General features: G+C 41.8%; 1 protein-coding gene across 1 annotated transcript in view; it reads left to right on the top strand.

Annotated features, from left to right (window-relative positions):
• The first annotated feature begins 10,861 nt into the window (after positions 1-10,861).
• The window catches only part of LOC135873823 (ATP-dependent translocase ABCB1-like), an 81,290-nt gene continuing 73,801 nt past the window's right edge, over positions 10,862-18,350 (top strand). Inside the window, exon 1 of the mRNA XM_065398437.1 lies at positions 10,862-10,930. Coding sequence (XP_065254509.1) covers positions 10,862-10,930 — 69 coding nt within the window. The remainder of the gene's footprint in view (positions 10,931-18,350) is intronic.

Raw genomic sequence — 18,350 nt, 5'->3', positions numbered from 1 at the left:
ACTGAGCTCTTGCAAGCTAAGAAAGGTGGGTTCTTCAACCCACCCATTCCCAGTGGATGGGTTTTTTATCTGCTGAAAATATTTAACATGAACCTATAAATATTCAAGGCAACATTTGAGAGAAATTCAGATAGTGCTTTTGATTTCTGGAAGTGGTTGGTAAGATAAGGTAGTTTTGATAAAGCCGAGGACAGTATATCTGACACACCAAAAGGACACTGAAAAACTGTGCTGCGTGTCATATAAAGTCAATGTTAGGGAGACATTTAAAAAAAAAAGCTGAGTGAAGGTGAGGAAGGGACTACTGCTATGTTGTGTAATGCTCACAAAATCCAAAAGCCAAGAACAATAAGGAAGTTTCTCTTTTTCTTAGCATCTCCAATAGTCTCCATCTCAGTCTAGTAGGTCATTGAACTACTGGAGTCTATACATGGCATTTGATGGGGTGGAAAGCATGATGTGTCGCCTCCTTTCAGTTCAGTTCCACTGTGCCTGTGTTATGAACAGTTTCAACATCTGAATTTTAACTGTAACATTTTGGGGAAGTGTAACACTAACCAGAGATCTTGTGAGATTTAATAGCAAAGCTTATATTATACAGTGGTCAAACTGTGCATCTTTATCATCCCAAATATGCATTCCCTGCAAACCTCAAATTGCCATTGACTTTAATAGGAACATGTACAGGGCAGGACCTTATAATGGGAGGAGCCTCACACCCCAATCTCTCACTGTCTATTCCAGGCATAATATACCAAATGCTTACAGATATGAATGGCAGGAAGGACAGATAGCCTTGTGACTGCAGGACTGATAAACAGGAGATCTACGTTCAATTTCATTTTCCGCCACTGACTTCCTTGGCAAGCCATTAATCTCTGTGCTTCAGTTTCCCCATCCAAAAAGTATTGCTACCTAACTGGAGAGCCGAGGCTAAATTAACCCCATCAAATGAGCCATGTATAGACTCCTGTAGTCCAATGACCTACTAGAAAAATTTTAACTGGTTCCTGTTATTATTTACTATTTCTATATGGTAAAGACTATGGACCTCCGAGAGGGATGAGGGCTCCATTGTACTAACAAATAACACAGAGAGGCCCTGCCCCAGAGAGCGCAGTCTGACAATATACACCAGATGACTAAATAGACAAACAGGGAAGTAGAAGGTAGCCGTAGAGGCAAGTTATTTTACATTATTAATCACAATAGTCTATCTAGTCTAAGATACTTACAGGACCCACATTACCACATACCTGATTGCTTCACAAACTTTAATGTATTTATCTTCACAACACCTCTGAGATGGAATCTGGGGGTGCTATGCTGACCAGAGAGATGTTGTCACCATGGGTCTACAATGCTTTGCTACTTAGATCCCATCTTGGGATGCTCACAACCAGCCTACAAGCATGCAGGTCACACCCTGAAGTTTCTGTGCGCTAGGCAACCCTAACTCAGCAGCTCTGACCCCAGCACCCTGTCTACTACACCACAGCCCCACTCAGACTCCCAGCAGCCTTGGTTACAACCAAAAAGATGACCGCAACAAACTCCTGGTCCTGAATTTTCCCAAAATAGTGTGTTCTCTATTATCCAGACCTCTCCTGGAGAGTTCAGAGAAATAAAAAGGTCCATTTGTTCCTCTAAAGACCCAAAAGCATATCACAGCCTAGTAACTTTAAAGGGAAGGGTGTACTTACTCCAGTTAACACACCATGGAGTTGGTTTATAATAAAAATAGAACAAATTTTATTAACAATAGGACATAGGTTAAGTGATGCCAACTAAAAGGAATAAAGTTAGAAAGGGTTACCAGCAAATCAAAGTGAAAACATGCTTCTAAAAGTCTAAACCTTAATCTAGCAAGTTACAGGCTTTGTTCAAGACGGTTTCTCATTCTTCTTCCTAGCCATGGCTGACATTCCTTCAGTCAGGACCTTCCACAAAAGTACAAAGTGCTGGCTTTCCTTGTCTTCTTAGGCTGAAAGATCTTTACTAAAGTAGGTTTCTCATCTATATTCAGTTCCAAAGACTTCACCCCCTTCCCACCCTTGGTTGAAGGACCCATCTTCCTTAGCTTGCAAGAGCTCGGTTCCCTTGTGCGTCTAGTGATGGATGCCAAAGAAGCCTTCTGTCTATGCTCATATCTTCCAAAGTTCAATTACTTTGTTTCAAGAGGCAGGATGACCTCACGTTGTTCTTTGCTTCCTATGGGCTTCCCAGCCCCCTGTATGTAACTGGAGTTTCCATTGTTTTGATTCCAGCATGCTTAATTTACACAGGAGACAGGTAAATAGTTGCCTCCTCTCCTGTATGGGAGAGAAACTGTTCCTCCCTGTTTGCCTGCAGAATTTGAAACATAACATCATTAAGTATCCATATATCCTCAGATAGTGGTAATACACACATTTCATAATGATATCATCACTAGTGTGTCATTAGCTTTCAGAAAAGACCTTGGTCTATACACTCTTATAATACAGTAATATTTTTTACAATCCATTGATTCAATTGCTTATTACTTGAGGTTCAACCGCCTATGTTTATACACACGCAAACCTTTAAAATAGATTCTTCTGAAGGTTACCCCTCAAAGTGAAGTTTGTTCAAGTTGTGAGGAAGGCAACATGGAGGTACATGCTCTTTCTTCCCTCAATTGTGTTTGCTGAAATGCAAATTGTTCTGTTTCCTGCCATCTCCTCCCTCTGCTGTCTTGTTGTAAACTCCCCTGACACACTTTAATAATAATTCCAGCATATATTCATAACTCTTAATACACATTGCATACATACATCACTCAAGAATGTTAATGATCAGGATTAATTAGTTTTCAAATGATATCTCACAAGACATACTTTGTTCAAAGGTTATTACATCAGTGTGTAAATACTGCAGTGCTTAGCATCACAACCTCTGTGAGGTAGAGAAGTGTTATTATCTGCATTTTATAAGTGGGGACCTGCGACACAAAGAGGCGAAGTGCCTTGCCCAAGATCACACAGGAAGTCTGTAACAGAGCAGGGACTTGAACCCAGGTCTTCTAAGTTCCAGGTAGAGTTCCTAGTCACTAAACCATCCATAGTCTCTAGTAGTCACAGCCGATCAGAGGCGCTGACTCCATGGGTGCTCCAGGGCTGGAGTACCCACGGGGAAAAATTGGTGGGTGCTCTGCACCCACCGGCAGCTCCCAGACCTGTCCCCCACACACCAGCTCACCTCCGCCTCCTCCCCTGAGCGCGCCACCGCATCCTGCTTCTCCCCCCTCCCTCTCAGCACTTGTGCTGCGAAACAGCTGTTTCGCGCGGCAAGCGTTGGGAGGGAGGGGGAGGAGGAGGAACACAGCACACTCAGGGAAGAGGTGGGACCAGGGTGGGGATTTGGGGAGGGGTCCATTAGGGTTAGGGAGAGGGCGGGGCTGGGGGCGGGGGGGCACAAGCACTCACCGGCGCCAAAGAAAGTTGGCGCCTGTGCAGCTGATCACCAACTGCTGCTTCCAGTTGTCACCTGAGATTTGAAACAGAGTAACAGGTCTATTGATATCTCCAAATCCCTGGAGCTATTGGTCCTCAATTGGAAATCAATGGAGACTAGTTGAAAGAGTCTTCTGGGGTATAGCATTATTTTTACTGAGGTGTAGAAATATACCTCTCTATACAGTGTACAATTTTAACCCTCTCTTCATTGCATTGTTTTGGGAATAATTAGTCTTTCAAATTAAAATAAATTCTGGTTGACTTCTGAGTTCCTGAAAGCCATACAGAGATCTTCCAATGGGCAAATGTGGACACAGCAAACACAAACAGACCATTTCTCTCTTTACCATTTAATCTCTCTAACAAATTATTTTTTGAAGGCAGACCAATATTACTTTAAAGATTCAGAGGCAAGCTCCAGTAGATGTAAATTCAAGCCTAGAGGCTACACAGATACAGTAGTAAATGACATACTTAAGGTTTCATATAGAGTTCCATTTTAACTTCCTGTTTACACTTTCCCATTGTAGGATTTGTGTCATATAGGATCATAAAATGTAGGGCTGGAAAGGACCTTGAGAGGTCATCTAGGCTGATCTCCTGTGCAAAGACAGGACCAAGTATACCTAGACCAGGGGTCTCAAACTCAAATGACCACAAGGGCCACATGAGGACTAGTGCATTGAACGGAGGGCCGCATCACTGACACCCCCCTCGCTGCCTCTGGCCCCGCCCCTACTCCACCCCTTCCATTAGGCTCTGTCCCTGCCCCACCTCTTCCCACCCCTTCCCTGCCCCATTCCAACTGTTTCCCTGAAGTCCCCACCCCAACGCTATGCCCAGGGGGTGCAGAAAGGGTGCAGGGTGCAGCGGGGGCTCAGGGCAGGGAGTTGAGGTGCAGGTGGTGTGCAGGGAGCGGCAGGGGTCTGAGGGCAGGGTGTTGGTGGGTGGGGTGCAAGAGGGTGAGGGGTGAGGCAGGTGGCTCGGCAGGGAGTGCAAGAGGGGTGTGGGATACAGCAGGGGGCTCAGGGCAGGGGGTTGGGGTGCAGGAGGGGTGTGGGATGTGGCAGGGGGCTCAGGGCAGGGGTTGGGGTGCAGGAGGGGTGTGGGATGTGGCAAGGGGCTCAGGGCAGGGGGTTCGGGTGCAGGAGGGGTGTGGGATGTGGCAGGGGGTTCAGGGCAGGGAGTTGGGGTGTGGGATGTGGCAGGGGGCTCAGGACAGGGAGTTGGGGTGCAGGAGGGGTGCAGGGTGCGAGCTCCAGCCCGGCGCCGCTTACCTAGAGCGGCTCCAGGGTGGCAGCGGCGCACACCAGGGCCAGGGCAGGCTCCCTGCCTGCCTGCCCTGGCCCCCAGCCCCACGCCGCTCCATTCCAGGAAGCAGCTGGAACCATATCCCTGCAGCCCCTGGGGGAGGGGGGAGGCTGAGGGTTCCGTGCGTGCACTGCTCTTGCTCTAGGTACCTCCCTCAAAGCTCCCATTGGCCGCGGTTCCCTGTTTCTTGCCAATGGGAGCTGCGGGGGGCGGTGCCTGGAAAGAGGCAATGCAGGAGCCCTCTGCCTCCTTCCCCCTCCCGCCCCAGCCCGAAGGGGCATGCTGCCAGCTGCTTCAGAGAGCTGCGCGGGGCTCGCAGCACCATAGAGGGCAATCCCGCGGGTAGGCAGAGGGGTAGGGGAGAGCGTGGGGAGCTTGGCAGGCCACATGCAAGAGCCCAGCGGGCCGCGTGTTTGAGACCCCTGATCTAGACCATCCCTGACAGGTGTTAGTCCAACCTGTTCTTAAAAACCTCCAATGGCAGGGATTCGACAACCTCCCTTGGTAACCTATTCCAATATTTAACTATCCTTATAGTTAGAAAGGTTGTCCTAATATCTAACCTAAATCTCCCTTGCTGCAGATTAAGCCCGTTACTTCTTGTCCTACCTTCAGTGGACATGGAGAACAACTGATCACCGTCCTCTTTATAACAGTCTTTAACATATCTGAAAACTGTTACCAGGTCCCACCTCAGTCTTCTTTTCTCAAGAGTAAATAAACCTATTTTTTTTACATTTTCTCAGGGTCAGGTCTCCTAAAACTTTTATTATTTTTGTTGCCCTCCTCTGGCGATAAAACTCTTTCCGATTTGTGCACATATTTCGTACAGTGTAGCACTCAAGCCTGGACACTATACTCCAGCTGAGGCCTCACCAAAGCCACGTAGAGTGGAAGTATGTCTTACATATGACACTCTTGCTAATACACCCTAGAATGGGGTTAGCCTTTTTCCTAACTGCAAGGCATTGTTGACTCATATTCAATTTGTGATCCACTATAACTCTCAGATCCTTTTCCGTAGTATGGCTGTCTTTACATTGTGGAGTTATGTATTTGATTTTTCCTTCATAAGTGACTTTCCACTTGTCTATTGAATTTCATCTTGTTGATTTCAGACCTGTTCTCCAATTTGTCAAGGTCATTTTGAATTCTTATCTTGTCCTTCAAAGTGCTTGCAACCCTTCTCAGCTTGGTGTCATTCACAAGTGTTATAAGCATACTCTCCATTCCATTATCCATGTAGTTATCTAAAATGTTGAATTGTACTGACCCCAGTACAGATAAATCCTCTCAGTTTGACTGTGAACAATTGATAATTACTTGTTGAGTTTGGTTTTTCAATCAATTCTGCACCTGCCTTATAGTAATGTCATATAGCCCACATTTCCCTAGGCCTTGGCTACACTGGCAATTCACAGCGCTGCACTTGCTGCGCTCAGGGGTGTGAAAAAACACCCCCCCTGAGCGCAGCGAGTGCAGCGCTGTAAAGCACCAGTGTAATCAGCGCCTGCAGCGCTGCACGCTCCCTCGCAGCGCTGCAAGCTCTTCCCCTCGGAGAGGTGGAGTACTTGCAGCGCTGCGAGACAGCTCTCGCAGCGCCGGTGGCGCGACTACACTCGCGCTTCACAGCGCTGCCGTGGCAGCGCTGTGAATCCGCGAGTGTAGCCAAGGCCTTAGTTTGCTTATGAGACTGTCATATGGGACAGTGTCAAAAGCCTTACTATAATCAAGATAAATTATATTTATTGCTTCATCCCTATTCAGTAGGCCAGTAATCTTGTCAAAAAAGAAAATTAGGTTGGCCTGATATGATTGTTCTCTTAGCAAATCCATGCAGACTATTACTTATCACCCTATTATCTTCCAGGTGCTTACAAAGTGATTGTTAAATACTTTGTTGCAGTATTTTTCTAGCTATCAAAGTTAGGGTCACTGATCTGTAATTCTCCAGGTCCTCTTTGTTCCCCTTTTAGAGATAGGTACTAGGTTTGCCCTCTCCAGCCCTCTGGGAACTCACCCATCGTCCATGAGTTCTTGAAGACATTGCTCAGGGTTCCTAGATTGCTTCAATTAGTCCCTTAAGTATATCCTAGGGTGAATTTCATCAGGCCCTGCTGACTTGAATACATCTAACCTCTTTAAATATTCTTTAACCTGTTCTTTCACTATTCTGGCTTGCGTTCCTTCCCCAGGTTGTTAATATTAATTGTGCTAAGCCTCTGATCACAGTTACCCTTTTTAGTGAAGACTGAAACAAAACAGGCATTAAACTCCTCAAGGCTTCTTGATGTCATCTCTTATTAATGCTCCTTCCCTGCTAAGCAGTGGACCTACACAGTGGACCTTTCCTTTGTGTTCCTCTTACTCCTAATGTATTTATAGAATACTAAAGACATATTACATTAAACATTAACATTGTTCAAATTTGACTTGTCTCTCACATGAACAGTCCTGGTTTCTGTAGGGAGGACTCAGTTTAGTTTAGTTTAGTTGAATGTATGGCCACGTGTCTGGTTGATATTAATGTTATATCACCATGTTGTCTGTAAGATCATGTTCTATTCAAATCTGTATTAAGGGGTTTAAATATTTCATGCTAGGAAGCTACTTTTATAACAAATATATTGCAATTTTGGGGGTAAATTTTGCAGTTAAAAAAAATAAGTTCTAATTATTATTGAATGCATTTGTGGATTATGCTGCATATTGGATTACACCTGGTTACAATATTTTTGAAAATGTTATTGTACATTCGTTATGAAAAGGAAGTGTCATTTCAAATATAAAGAAAAAATAATTTACCAACCAAAAAAAACCCCACCACTTTTAAATACATTTTGAAACTTACCTGAAAACAATGTTCAAAGTAGAGGGATTTTCCCATTGAAATTAATGTTGAAGCAGAAAACAAGTTTGAACATTACTTTTTATTTTTATGGCTTTCTTTTTAAATATCTATATGAGATTTGATAGAAAAAACACTGGTGATTCCCTTTAACACTGTGATCCAAACCAAAAAAAAACAGGGAAATTCAGAGTTAAGGCTCTCTCTTCTCCACCTATATCCTTTTGTGGTTAGTTATTACAGGACATCATAGGCACAATACATAAAAACATCTGTTGTTTGTTGACTCCAGCAATAAATGGTCATAGCAGGATCAGTTAAGCTTTACCCAGGAAACTAAAGGCCTGTCTACACTACAATCTTAAGCAGACCTATGTTACGTTGACTTACAGCCACTGCAGTAATTACTGTGTTGGCTGATGTCCACACTACCTTCCTTCTGTCAAAGGTGCATGTCCTCACCAGGAGTGTTTCCACCAACTGAAGAGAGCCATTGTGGGGGGCTGAGAGCCCGGGCTTCTCACCTCTGGCAGGGAGATCCACACCCAGAGTCTGGTTACCATGCTACCAGCTGGGAACAAGCAGCCAGGACCTCATGGGGCAGCAGGGCTCCAGTGGGGAGCCTGGGCAGCAGCCCAAGCTGGGACCCTGGGTGGCAGCCTGACTTGGAGCAGAGACCTGCCACCCAGCTGGGGGGCCAGGAGCTGACTTTCTTGTCAACTTCATGGCTCCAGAGGAACTATGAAATTGACAAGACTGACAGCCAACAGTTGACATAAGGAGCAGTGTCTACACAGACACTGCCTAGCCCTAACTACAACAACATAAGCCCTATGCCTCTACTGGAGGTGGAGTTATTGTGTTGGTGTAGTAGGGAACTTACATCAGCGGGAGTAAGGCTGTAGTGTAGACACTAACCTCGTTAGGTCGACATAAGTGGCTTTATGGACCAAGCCTAAAGGACTAATCTTTCAGCAACGGAGTTTGAACATAGATTTCAATGGGAGCTGACTCAGACCCCTTATAGTTAAATTCCTTGTTCTTAAAATTAAGTTTATAACAAACCAACAAAACAATAAAATTAACAAATGTTTCACAGGTTTGGGAATTTTTAATAATCTCTGAATGCGTGGGAGCATTGACTGAATAAACCAAGTGACTTCTCCGAATGTCAATTCACCTTGCAAATTGTAGAGTGCAAATAGACTGTTACCACACTTTTAGAGCTGTTACTCTCTGCTGTACACCAGTGTCAGATTTTTAAAACATGTTTTCACATATGAAGAAAAATATCCAGATGCAAATAATAGGTTTTAAAAATATATTTTTTAAAACCTTCATCTTACCTTAGCACCTGCAAGGTGGATCCATTCTTTCGCAACCTTAGAAGTACTGGTAGCTGTGATGTCTTTGAATGTTGAATTCTGGGGCACTGCAGTAGAAATGGACCTGGATATGTAACAATAAAAGACATAAGTATTTTGGTCCCAATTGTGCCTCCCTCATTGGGTGTAAGGTAGAATCCAAAATAACTAAGAATAATACAGTCCTGAGCCATTTTTCAATGAGATTTTGTGAATGCTCCTCTTATTCTTTCTATTTGGAACTTTCAACACACTGTATTATTTTGGGGCTGATTCATTCAAAGAAAAACCCAAACTTTCAAGAATGACTTCTAAGGTCTCTACCCACTTCTATTTTATTTTTTAAATACCACAGTCAATGGTCTCATTCACCGTCATTTACAATAAAAATATTGATATTCTATGAAACATACACCACAGAGGGAAGTGCAAGTGCATCATGTGTTATTATTTCAAGGATGATCATTAAGCACCTGGTTGTGCAACCCTTACTCAGTTTGCCTTAGGGCTTGTTTGTCAGCGTGGAGTAATTGATGGGAATAAGCTGTTCTGCAATAGCTATTCCGGAACAGTTCCCTACGTGAACACTGCATTCCAGAATAAAAATCACCTTATTCTGGAACAGTTACTCCATTTTGGATGTGCAGTAATATTCTGGAATAAAAGTGATTTTATTCCAGAAAGATTAAAAATCGAATTGACTGTAGTGGAAGTATAGTCTTTTTGTTCATATGTGGTTAACTGTTGTCAAATTAGTTCTTTTTCAGAACATGTATTTTATCAATATTCCGGATTTTAGACTAGAATACAGCTTTACAGACCGTGTCAGTGTCCGCATTATTAACTCAATTCTAAGCAATCTTTACTGAAGTGGCAATCTGCTGTAGGGGTGATATTTCAGATTTTGTGGGGGGGGGAGCCCAACTTTGAGCAAGGGCCAAGGAGCTACTTACGCCCTTATAAACTCATGGATCTTTTTGAAGGATAAAATGTAAAAAAATCAGACAGCTAACTAGAGTTAGAGGTGAATCATCTGCCAAGCTTAGCAAGAATTCATCCAGCACAGTATAGTAGAAACCGTTTTTTATATATTGTTGACTGCTCTTCAGAACATCATATGCAGACGACTGATCCTGTGTGCCAGAAACAAAGAGCTCTGCCAGCTTGGAGTATATTTTGTTTGTTCTTTGTGGCCTTGCTGGTTTGCAGTGCTGAGGTCAACTTTTGCTACTGCCTGAGGGGAAAAGGCAATTTCAGGTTCCTTGGCTATGTGTTCAGCTTCCTCACATAACTCCTTCCATTTGCTTTCAGATGATCTCATTTCTTCAGAAGCAGGAGTATTGCTTGCTACTAATTCCAAGGAACTAGATAAATTCTGGCTTTAATTTTGCAGTTCTTCTGAAGCACTGTTTAAAATTTGAAGATCTATTCCTTTTTGCTGAGGTTCTTAATTTTTCAAAAATTATTCAGTCTCTGCAGGAGATCCTTGGCAGTGCAAATACAGCTGTTATTAAATTTACAAAGAATTTTCTGAAGTGGAAGTCTTGCACCATTTATATCCTAAAACAAAAACAAAAACATATCACTTTCAACTGACCGACTGTAGTGAGGCGGATTGGCCGCCCACAAACCCAGAGGGGGAGGGGCCCCTCACTGAACCCTGGTGGGCAGAGCCACGCCACGCTCAACCCTCCAGCCAGAAGTCAGTGGGCGGGACAGGAAGTACAAAAGTCGGGCCGGAAAACTCAATTGGGGCCCAGCTGCTGGAGGCACCAGAGGCTTCCTGCAAGCTCCGGAGCTGGGAAGCTGCCACAGACCCGGAGGAATCTGAGGAGTGGCCAGGGCCATTTAGAGACCCAAACATGGAGGAGCTGCAAGCCCTGACAGAGGCCCTCTTCCCCGACAACATGGACGACCCTCTACAGAGCCAGGTACGCCCTGAGGGAGAGTTAAGAAGTGGCCCAGAGGTAGCCGACCCCTGTCTGGCTGCAACACTGTCAGCAAGTGAGTCACTGTGGTGTGCTCAGGATCCCCGCTGACCCAGTGGCAGACCGCTCTGGCACTGCTAGGGCCCTGCTGGGACGCAGGGGAGTGGATGGGCCTGCGTCCCCTCTGCCACCCCAATCCGTGGGTGGCAGTCTCCCCCTCTCTTAGGCAAGAAGCCTGCACTTGTTGGCCCTCCGCTACAGTTAGGAGGCTCGACTGTTTTGCTGCATAGCCTGAGTGCAGGCCTGAGCCAGAGACTCTTTGCTGCCCCGCCCTCACCAGGGGCTGGGCTCTGTAACTTTGTTTGTTGTTTGGCCCTGATCACAGACCCGTGCTCTCATCTCCCATCGCCCCGCAGATTCCCCACGCCAGGCGACCTCCCAGGCATTTGTCCTCCAAAGAGAATAACACAGCCAGTAAGTACCCAATAAAGATTACCAAGATAGTGAATTTATTTTTACATTTCCTTTTGGTTTCTTAGGTATGTTTGAGTTAAATTTACCACTCCTGTATTTGAACAGTATGAGAGCCTCTGATGAAAGGTGTTCTGTAAATGCCAAGTACTATTATTTTTAGCCTCTTATTCTGCCATTCCCCTACCTAGATTAAATATTAGACATTGACTGAAAGTCAATGCCCGTGGACATCCTCACAGAAAATAGAAATCCATTCCATTCTTGCCACTTTTGGCAAGGCAGCAATTTGATTCAGTGACATGATTGAGAGATTCATGATGCACATAAGGACATCTTAAACACGCTTGGATTTTATACTGGGATCCCCCTGGATGAAAGGGACTTGAAGCTAGTGTAACCAGATAACAAGTGTGAAAAATTGGAACAATTTTTTCTCTGGGGTGGGGATATAGGTGCTGTGATGCACGGCTAGAAGTGGTTAAATATCCTGCAAAATAAATAACCCTCAAAAGACATGTGGGGAGATAATGTTTGTGTTTTTGTGTGTTTACATATGTATGAGTAGGGTTGACAATGTAACCAACAGTCTATGCTGTATTCTGATAATTCAGAGGTCAAAAGAACATCCTATCATGAATTGTAAACATGGGATATCTTGGTATTCATCTCTCTTTGAAATGTACTGTGAATGGAGGAGGAACAAGCAAATGGCCTTATGTTAATTCGTATAGCTAAGTACCAGTGATGGACCTCCTTCAAAGTCATCCTAATTACCTTTTGTTCCCTGAGGAACTCCAACTTGTCAAAAGATATGAAATTGTATAAAAGATCTTTGGGTCTTGATTCTGTCATTTCAGATCTACTTGGACTTCATCGGGAGAATTTTGAGTTGCAAGACCGTGATCCCAGTTATGCTGGTACACCCTGAATATGATATTTGGACATCGGACTATAACCTATGAACTATTTCTGAAAGAACTCTTTGCAACTACAAATCTCACCATCTCTGCTATGAATCTGCACCTCAATGAATTGAATTCATGCCTGGATGTATACTGATCTTTTAACCATACTCTCTCTTTAGTTTTTTAATAAATTTTAGTTTAGTTAATAAGAATTGGCTGTGTTGGGGCCTTGAGGTGCTACCTCCAGACTATAAATGTCATAATAAATGTTGTGTTTTATGTTTCACAATAATGCCCTAGAACTAGGGAAGGTGAGTGTGACAGTGGGGAATACTGGGATTGTGGAGATGACCTTGGAAACTGCAGAGTGTTGTGCCCTCAGTTTCCACCCCAGCTCCTGATTTTTAACAAATATTGGAGCAGAAGGAATTTTTGTTGGTTGTGGTGGTGATGGAGTACTAATTATGTCTCTATTTAAAATGTAGTAGCTTACACTATCAACTAGAATTGGTACAATGGGCTAAATTCTGCCCTCAGTTACACAATTCTAACCCCACCCGGGTTGCATGGTTGTAACTGAAGGAAGGATTTAGCCACCAAACTCTTAACTCTGTAACAGTTGTCCAACACCAACCAGGTCTGGGTACTGCTGGGAGAGGCACCCAAGAAAGGAATTCTATCTTCCTGGTATTTGCCTACTATATCAGGGGTGGGGATGGTAAGCCGAAAACGGTATCTATTATTTTACCATTGCCACATGCAGATATATTAATGTGAAAGTTGCCACACATTGGGGTATTTTCAGCTCAATCACTTCAGGAAAACAAAGTGTAGCTTGTTTTTTATGAATGCTATAGTGGGTATAGTCCAGCTGTAACCAGTATTTCCTTTAAGCAGATACCACTCTCCAGTCTAACCAGTTAGGGCTGATGCTAGTTAACTCAACTTGACTGATGCTGCACTGTAGTGATTAGGCCCTTCCCATTAGCAGCTGCCTCTTGGAAGGGCAATCAAATACAGTGAAGTTCTGGACCAGCCTCACAATAGGAGTTGCTGGGACAAGCAACTTAATTTTAAGAGAGAGCTGGACAAATTTATTAGTGGGATTGTATGATGTGGTTGGTTAGGGGTGCTGACTTCACAGCCCTGAGCGTCCCTTCTGGTTCATGTTTTATGTTCCTAAAATATCATGCTTAAGGGCTTCAGCTGGTCACCTGCAGGGATTCCCCTCTCCCGCCCCCCATTGTATTCTGGTGTTTATCTCCTTCCTCTAAAGCATCAGAGATGGTCATGGCTGGAGATGGGACACTGGATGAGGTGGGCCCTGCTCTCAGGTGTTACTGAGAATTTTCTGATGTGCTTAGCCAGCTGGCTCTTGCTCACATGCTCAGGGTCTAACTGACCACCATATGTGGAGTTGGGAAGGCATCTTCCCCAGGTCAGATTGGCAGTGAGCTGGGGGTGGGAGGGGGTTGCCTTCCTCTGCAGCATGTGGTGCAGTTCTTGTGTTAGAATCATCAGGGTATATCTTATGAACTCAATTCCTTGCCATGCCTGGTGCACCTCCGCGCCTCCTATGCTCTGCCTGTGACAGTTTAATCTCTTGAGGGATTTAATACTTTGGTCTAATTTCAGTTGTTGGGTTTAATGCCTGGGTGTTGGTGGCCTGTGATATACAGCAGGTCAGACTAGATGATCTGGTTGTCGTTTCTGGCCTCAAAGTCTGACATTTGGGCCTGAAGATTTTCTATCTCTAACCAAAGATGATTTTTAAAATTAATTGAGTGGTTTGATAAAATAGAACACCTAAAAAGGGAAATGGCATTCTTCCTTCCAAAGCGCACACCTTCCTTAAATCATAAACAAAACAGTCTACGGTATTCTACAGTAATGGCCCAAAATACTACAGAGACCCTATTGTAAACTATAGTGTTGTGGATCATGACAGTGTAAAAGAAAAAAAAAAAGGGTTAAGTTGCCATTTAAGTATAAAAAACAAAGCATCTGTTAAGCTAAATCTTAGCCTAATATTGCTGAGCCTGTAAAAGCAGGGCTCACATCAAAAGCAAATAAAAACAGCAAAACAGTCAGTGTGACCCAGCCTTAAAATAGCAATAATTAAAAACAAAAGTTAAAAAAAGCAAAACTTAACATAAACAAACTGCAAATGTTTTAAATTAATCCATGCCACTAAAATGTATAAATGCTTGTGTAATATTGCTTGTACTTTAAAAAAACTAAGGCAAAGATGCTCTCTGTCAGCTGTGTTCTTCCCTTGCAATTGCATGTCCTAAATAAAGCTGTCTCTAATTTTATTGCTTCCAACCTAAAAGTAAAGTTTGTTTCTTCCACAATATTTGGTGCCGTGTGACTGGGATGGCTACGCTCGGCTGAGGCAGTGACCACTACTACAGACCCTTCCCCTTCGTACCCCAGGCGTCAAGAGACCTTTTGAAATCTCTGCTGGGGTGTCGGAGGAGGACTGACCGTGGGGCCGTCTGTCCCTTTGGGCTCACGCCATGCGAACTTTTGTTTATGCAACAAGATCAGACGCAGAACAGTGTTGGGGAATTGGTTGCCCCATGTAAGGTCAGTAATATGCGTATGCGGAACTGGGAAATGCATTGTTGCCCCAGGGTAAGCCAATGTGTGGCTTAGGTCAGACCTATTGAGTTGAGGGGTTGTGGTAATGCCCTCAAAAAAGAACACAAGTGTGTTCAGTCCGAACTAAGGGGTTGTGATGACGCCCTCAGGTTAAAAAAAAAAAAAAAAGGGAGAGAAAAAAACCCGATGCATCGTAGTAGAAATTTCCTATAAATTAAAAAAAGCCAACCCCCCCAACAAACAAACAAAAAGCTTCCCCCCCAAAACCAAACAAACAAAAAAACAAAACAAAACAAAAAAAACATAGCTAGCAAGCTTAGTCCAAAAATAAAATGCTGGCCCTGTTCAAAGGCGCTGCTCACAGCTAAAAATTGGCTAACAAAAAAAAAAAAAAAAGAAAAAAAAAAAGGGACTTAAATATGCCCAAGCAGCTGTAAAATCTGCAAAACACTGCCAAGCATTAATAAAATGTGTTAGGTTTCTTTTCTCAGAAATAAAAAAAGTGCTACCCAAAAACCCTAGCAGCCATGCCACTCCTTGAAACCAAAAAATTGGATCTATGTAAAGGTCCACCAACAAAAAACTGCTTTGGCTCCACGCTAAAAAGGCCCTTACCAAGTCGTGCTAACTACCGACACCGCTGTAAAGTGCCAAAAACTAACTGCCTGGACCCATGTTTCTCACTGCAAAAAAAAAACCCTCCGCCTCAAAATAATTCCACTCCTACTATTAATCAGCCTGTCTCTCCTTCTAGTATTTCTTTTCCTCCTAAACAGCAAAAGAGAAAAACAAGGTAATGTGCTAGTAACCTCTCCCTTGTCCACTGACAAAGCTAACCTGAATTCAGTATTTGCTACAAAAACCAAAGCACTACAGGGTAATATGCTGGTGACCTCTCCCCTTTATAATGCTAAGCCACAATTGCTTAAAAAAAAAAAAAAAAAATACTAGCTCCGCTAAAATTGTCAAAGTCCAAAAATTCCTAACTCCAAAAAATATTATTAACTAACCCTAAAAAAAAAAAATACAAAAAATTATACACTGGCAAAAAAAAACCTTGTAAAACCCATGCTTAGGAATGTGGTATTAATTAAATGTTGGGGTTTATTCTACAGGCTGCGCCCTGTGTTTTTAAATAAGTACCTTCTGCATGTATTGCCCTCCCTAATTAAATTTTAAATAACAAATACCAAAGGCACCTTGTTGCCACTACTCCCGCCATCTCCTCCATTACACTATTACCCCTGTAATACATCCAAATACAATCAATGGCATATATCTAATAAAACCCAATGGCCAAAGCCTTCACACTTTAGTAATTTATTTAAATATTGTTTACAAAAATTATTTTTAAAGTTCAAAATATCCCATATAAGCAAACAATTAAATAAAAAAAACTAATCAAAACAAATAAAAATATATAACATCACTACAAATAAGCTTCAAAAATTTAAAATTAAAGTTTTATAATGGGGTTAATAGAATGGCCAAACAAAAAGTGTATAGTATATAAAAAAAGTCCTTATTGTTTTGGTTACCCAATTAATAAATAATCAAACTCATACTCAGAGCATGTTCTGCTACTAAAAATTTTACATGTACTAAAATAATCCCAGTAACTAATAATTTAACCTGTATCATATTACAAAATACCCCTTCCTATGCTATTAATGTTAATGCCTCTCAAAAGTACCTAAAAATATTTAAACAATAAATATAATATAATGCTATCCCCCCAAAAATATACTAAAATATCAAATAACAATACTTAATGCCACATTAAAAATTGTAAAATTTACCCTGTCCCTATCCAGCTTTCAAATCACTTTCATGTATCTAAATCGCTCAAAGGGGCTGCTATTTGGCTAGCACAGCAAAAAGCCCAGGTCTCCTCTTAAAAAAAAAAAAGAAGCTTAGCTAAACACTTATAAAATGGTGCAAATAGTGTACAGCAATTTGAAATATTCTTAAGGGCCAACAACATAATAAAAAATTAAAGCAACTAAAAAAAGCCACTGGTCTTATTACTAAAGGACAGCTAACCCAAGTGCAAGCAACAGTTGGTAAATTACATGTTATTTCTGCCCTTAGTTTAATAACCCAAAAGCTGTTAACAAAAATAATATTAAAAATCACTAAGGCAAAAAAAAATTGCAATAAAATCTAGCATGTTCAAAAATTCAAAATTTCCTAAATGACCAACTAATGGCCGTTCAAAATAATCTCAAGCAGCAAGCGTGGCCCACTGCCCTTACTAGTGCTTCAAAAATGCCATCTAATTTGTGGCCATAAAAACATACTTAAAATTTTCAAAATAAATGTACAAGTACTCGCAGTGCTCCTTCCAAACATAGGGGCCAATAGGAGAGGCGTAGGCTCCCACATACCAAATCCTGCCAAGCCCATAAAAAAAATGCATGTAAAATTAAATAGTTCACCATAATATCTAAAAAATTTCACCATAACCGCAAAAAATCACATTATTTATTGGCCTGCAAACAAGTCCTACAATCAAACCTTAGGTATCAAATTCTTTTAATTGAACCACTTTAATATCTAACCAATTTCAAAATTTGCGCTTACTCCTACCAAAGGTTCAAAAAATTTCTAACTTGCAGGGTCAAATCCATGTGCTTCAAAATATATATTAAATAAAAAAACATGTTTTTCATACAGCCTATAAAGTGTTTACTTTATGTACTAATTATAATGTAATGTGCTATATAACTAAGGCAGTAAAACAACCCCAGCATATTATTACAATAAAAACATTAATGGGTGTATTGCTTTTATTTAGTCTAAAAATATGTTGTTGTTGTTGTAATAAATGTAATAACAAAAATGCCTTTCATGTTCATACTAATCATGCATTATTGTTATATCCAGTTAAAACTTATAAGGCTAATTCTAATCCTCCTAAGCTAAAAACAAAAATACAAAGCTTAATGCAATTAAAAATTTAAAAATGTTTAGCTATGCTAAAAAAAGCACAAAAGGGGAGTGTAAAAGCAAAAAAATGGGGGGGGGGTTTAAATTGCCATTTAAGTATAAAAAACAAAGCAAATATTAAGCTAAGTCTTAGCCTAATATCGCAGAACCTATAAAAGCAAAGCTCACATCAAAAGAAAATAAAAACAGCAAAATAATCAATGTAACCCAGCCTTAAAACAGCAATATTTAAAAACAAAAATACAAAATACAAAAATAAGCAAAACATAAAATAAACAAACTACAAATGTTTTTAATTAATACATGCCACTAAACTATATAAATGCTTGTGTAATATTGCTTGTACTTTAAAAAAACTAAAACAAAAATGCTCTCTGTCAGCTACGTTCTTCCCTTACAATTGCATGTCCTAAATAAAGCTGTCTCTAATTTTATTGCTTCCAACCTAAAAATAAAGTTTTTCTTCCACAACAGTTAAATACTGAAGCTTT

The sequence above is a fragment of the Emys orbicularis genome, chromosome 2, assembly GCF_028017835.1.
Source record: "Emys orbicularis isolate rEmyOrb1 chromosome 2, rEmyOrb1.hap1, whole genome shotgun sequence".
NCBI classification, from domain to species: Eukaryota; Metazoa; Chordata; order Testudines; family Emydidae; genus Emys; species Emys orbicularis.
Note: the sequence above shows the minus strand (reverse complement) of the source record. Positions and strands in the feature narration are given on the sequence as shown.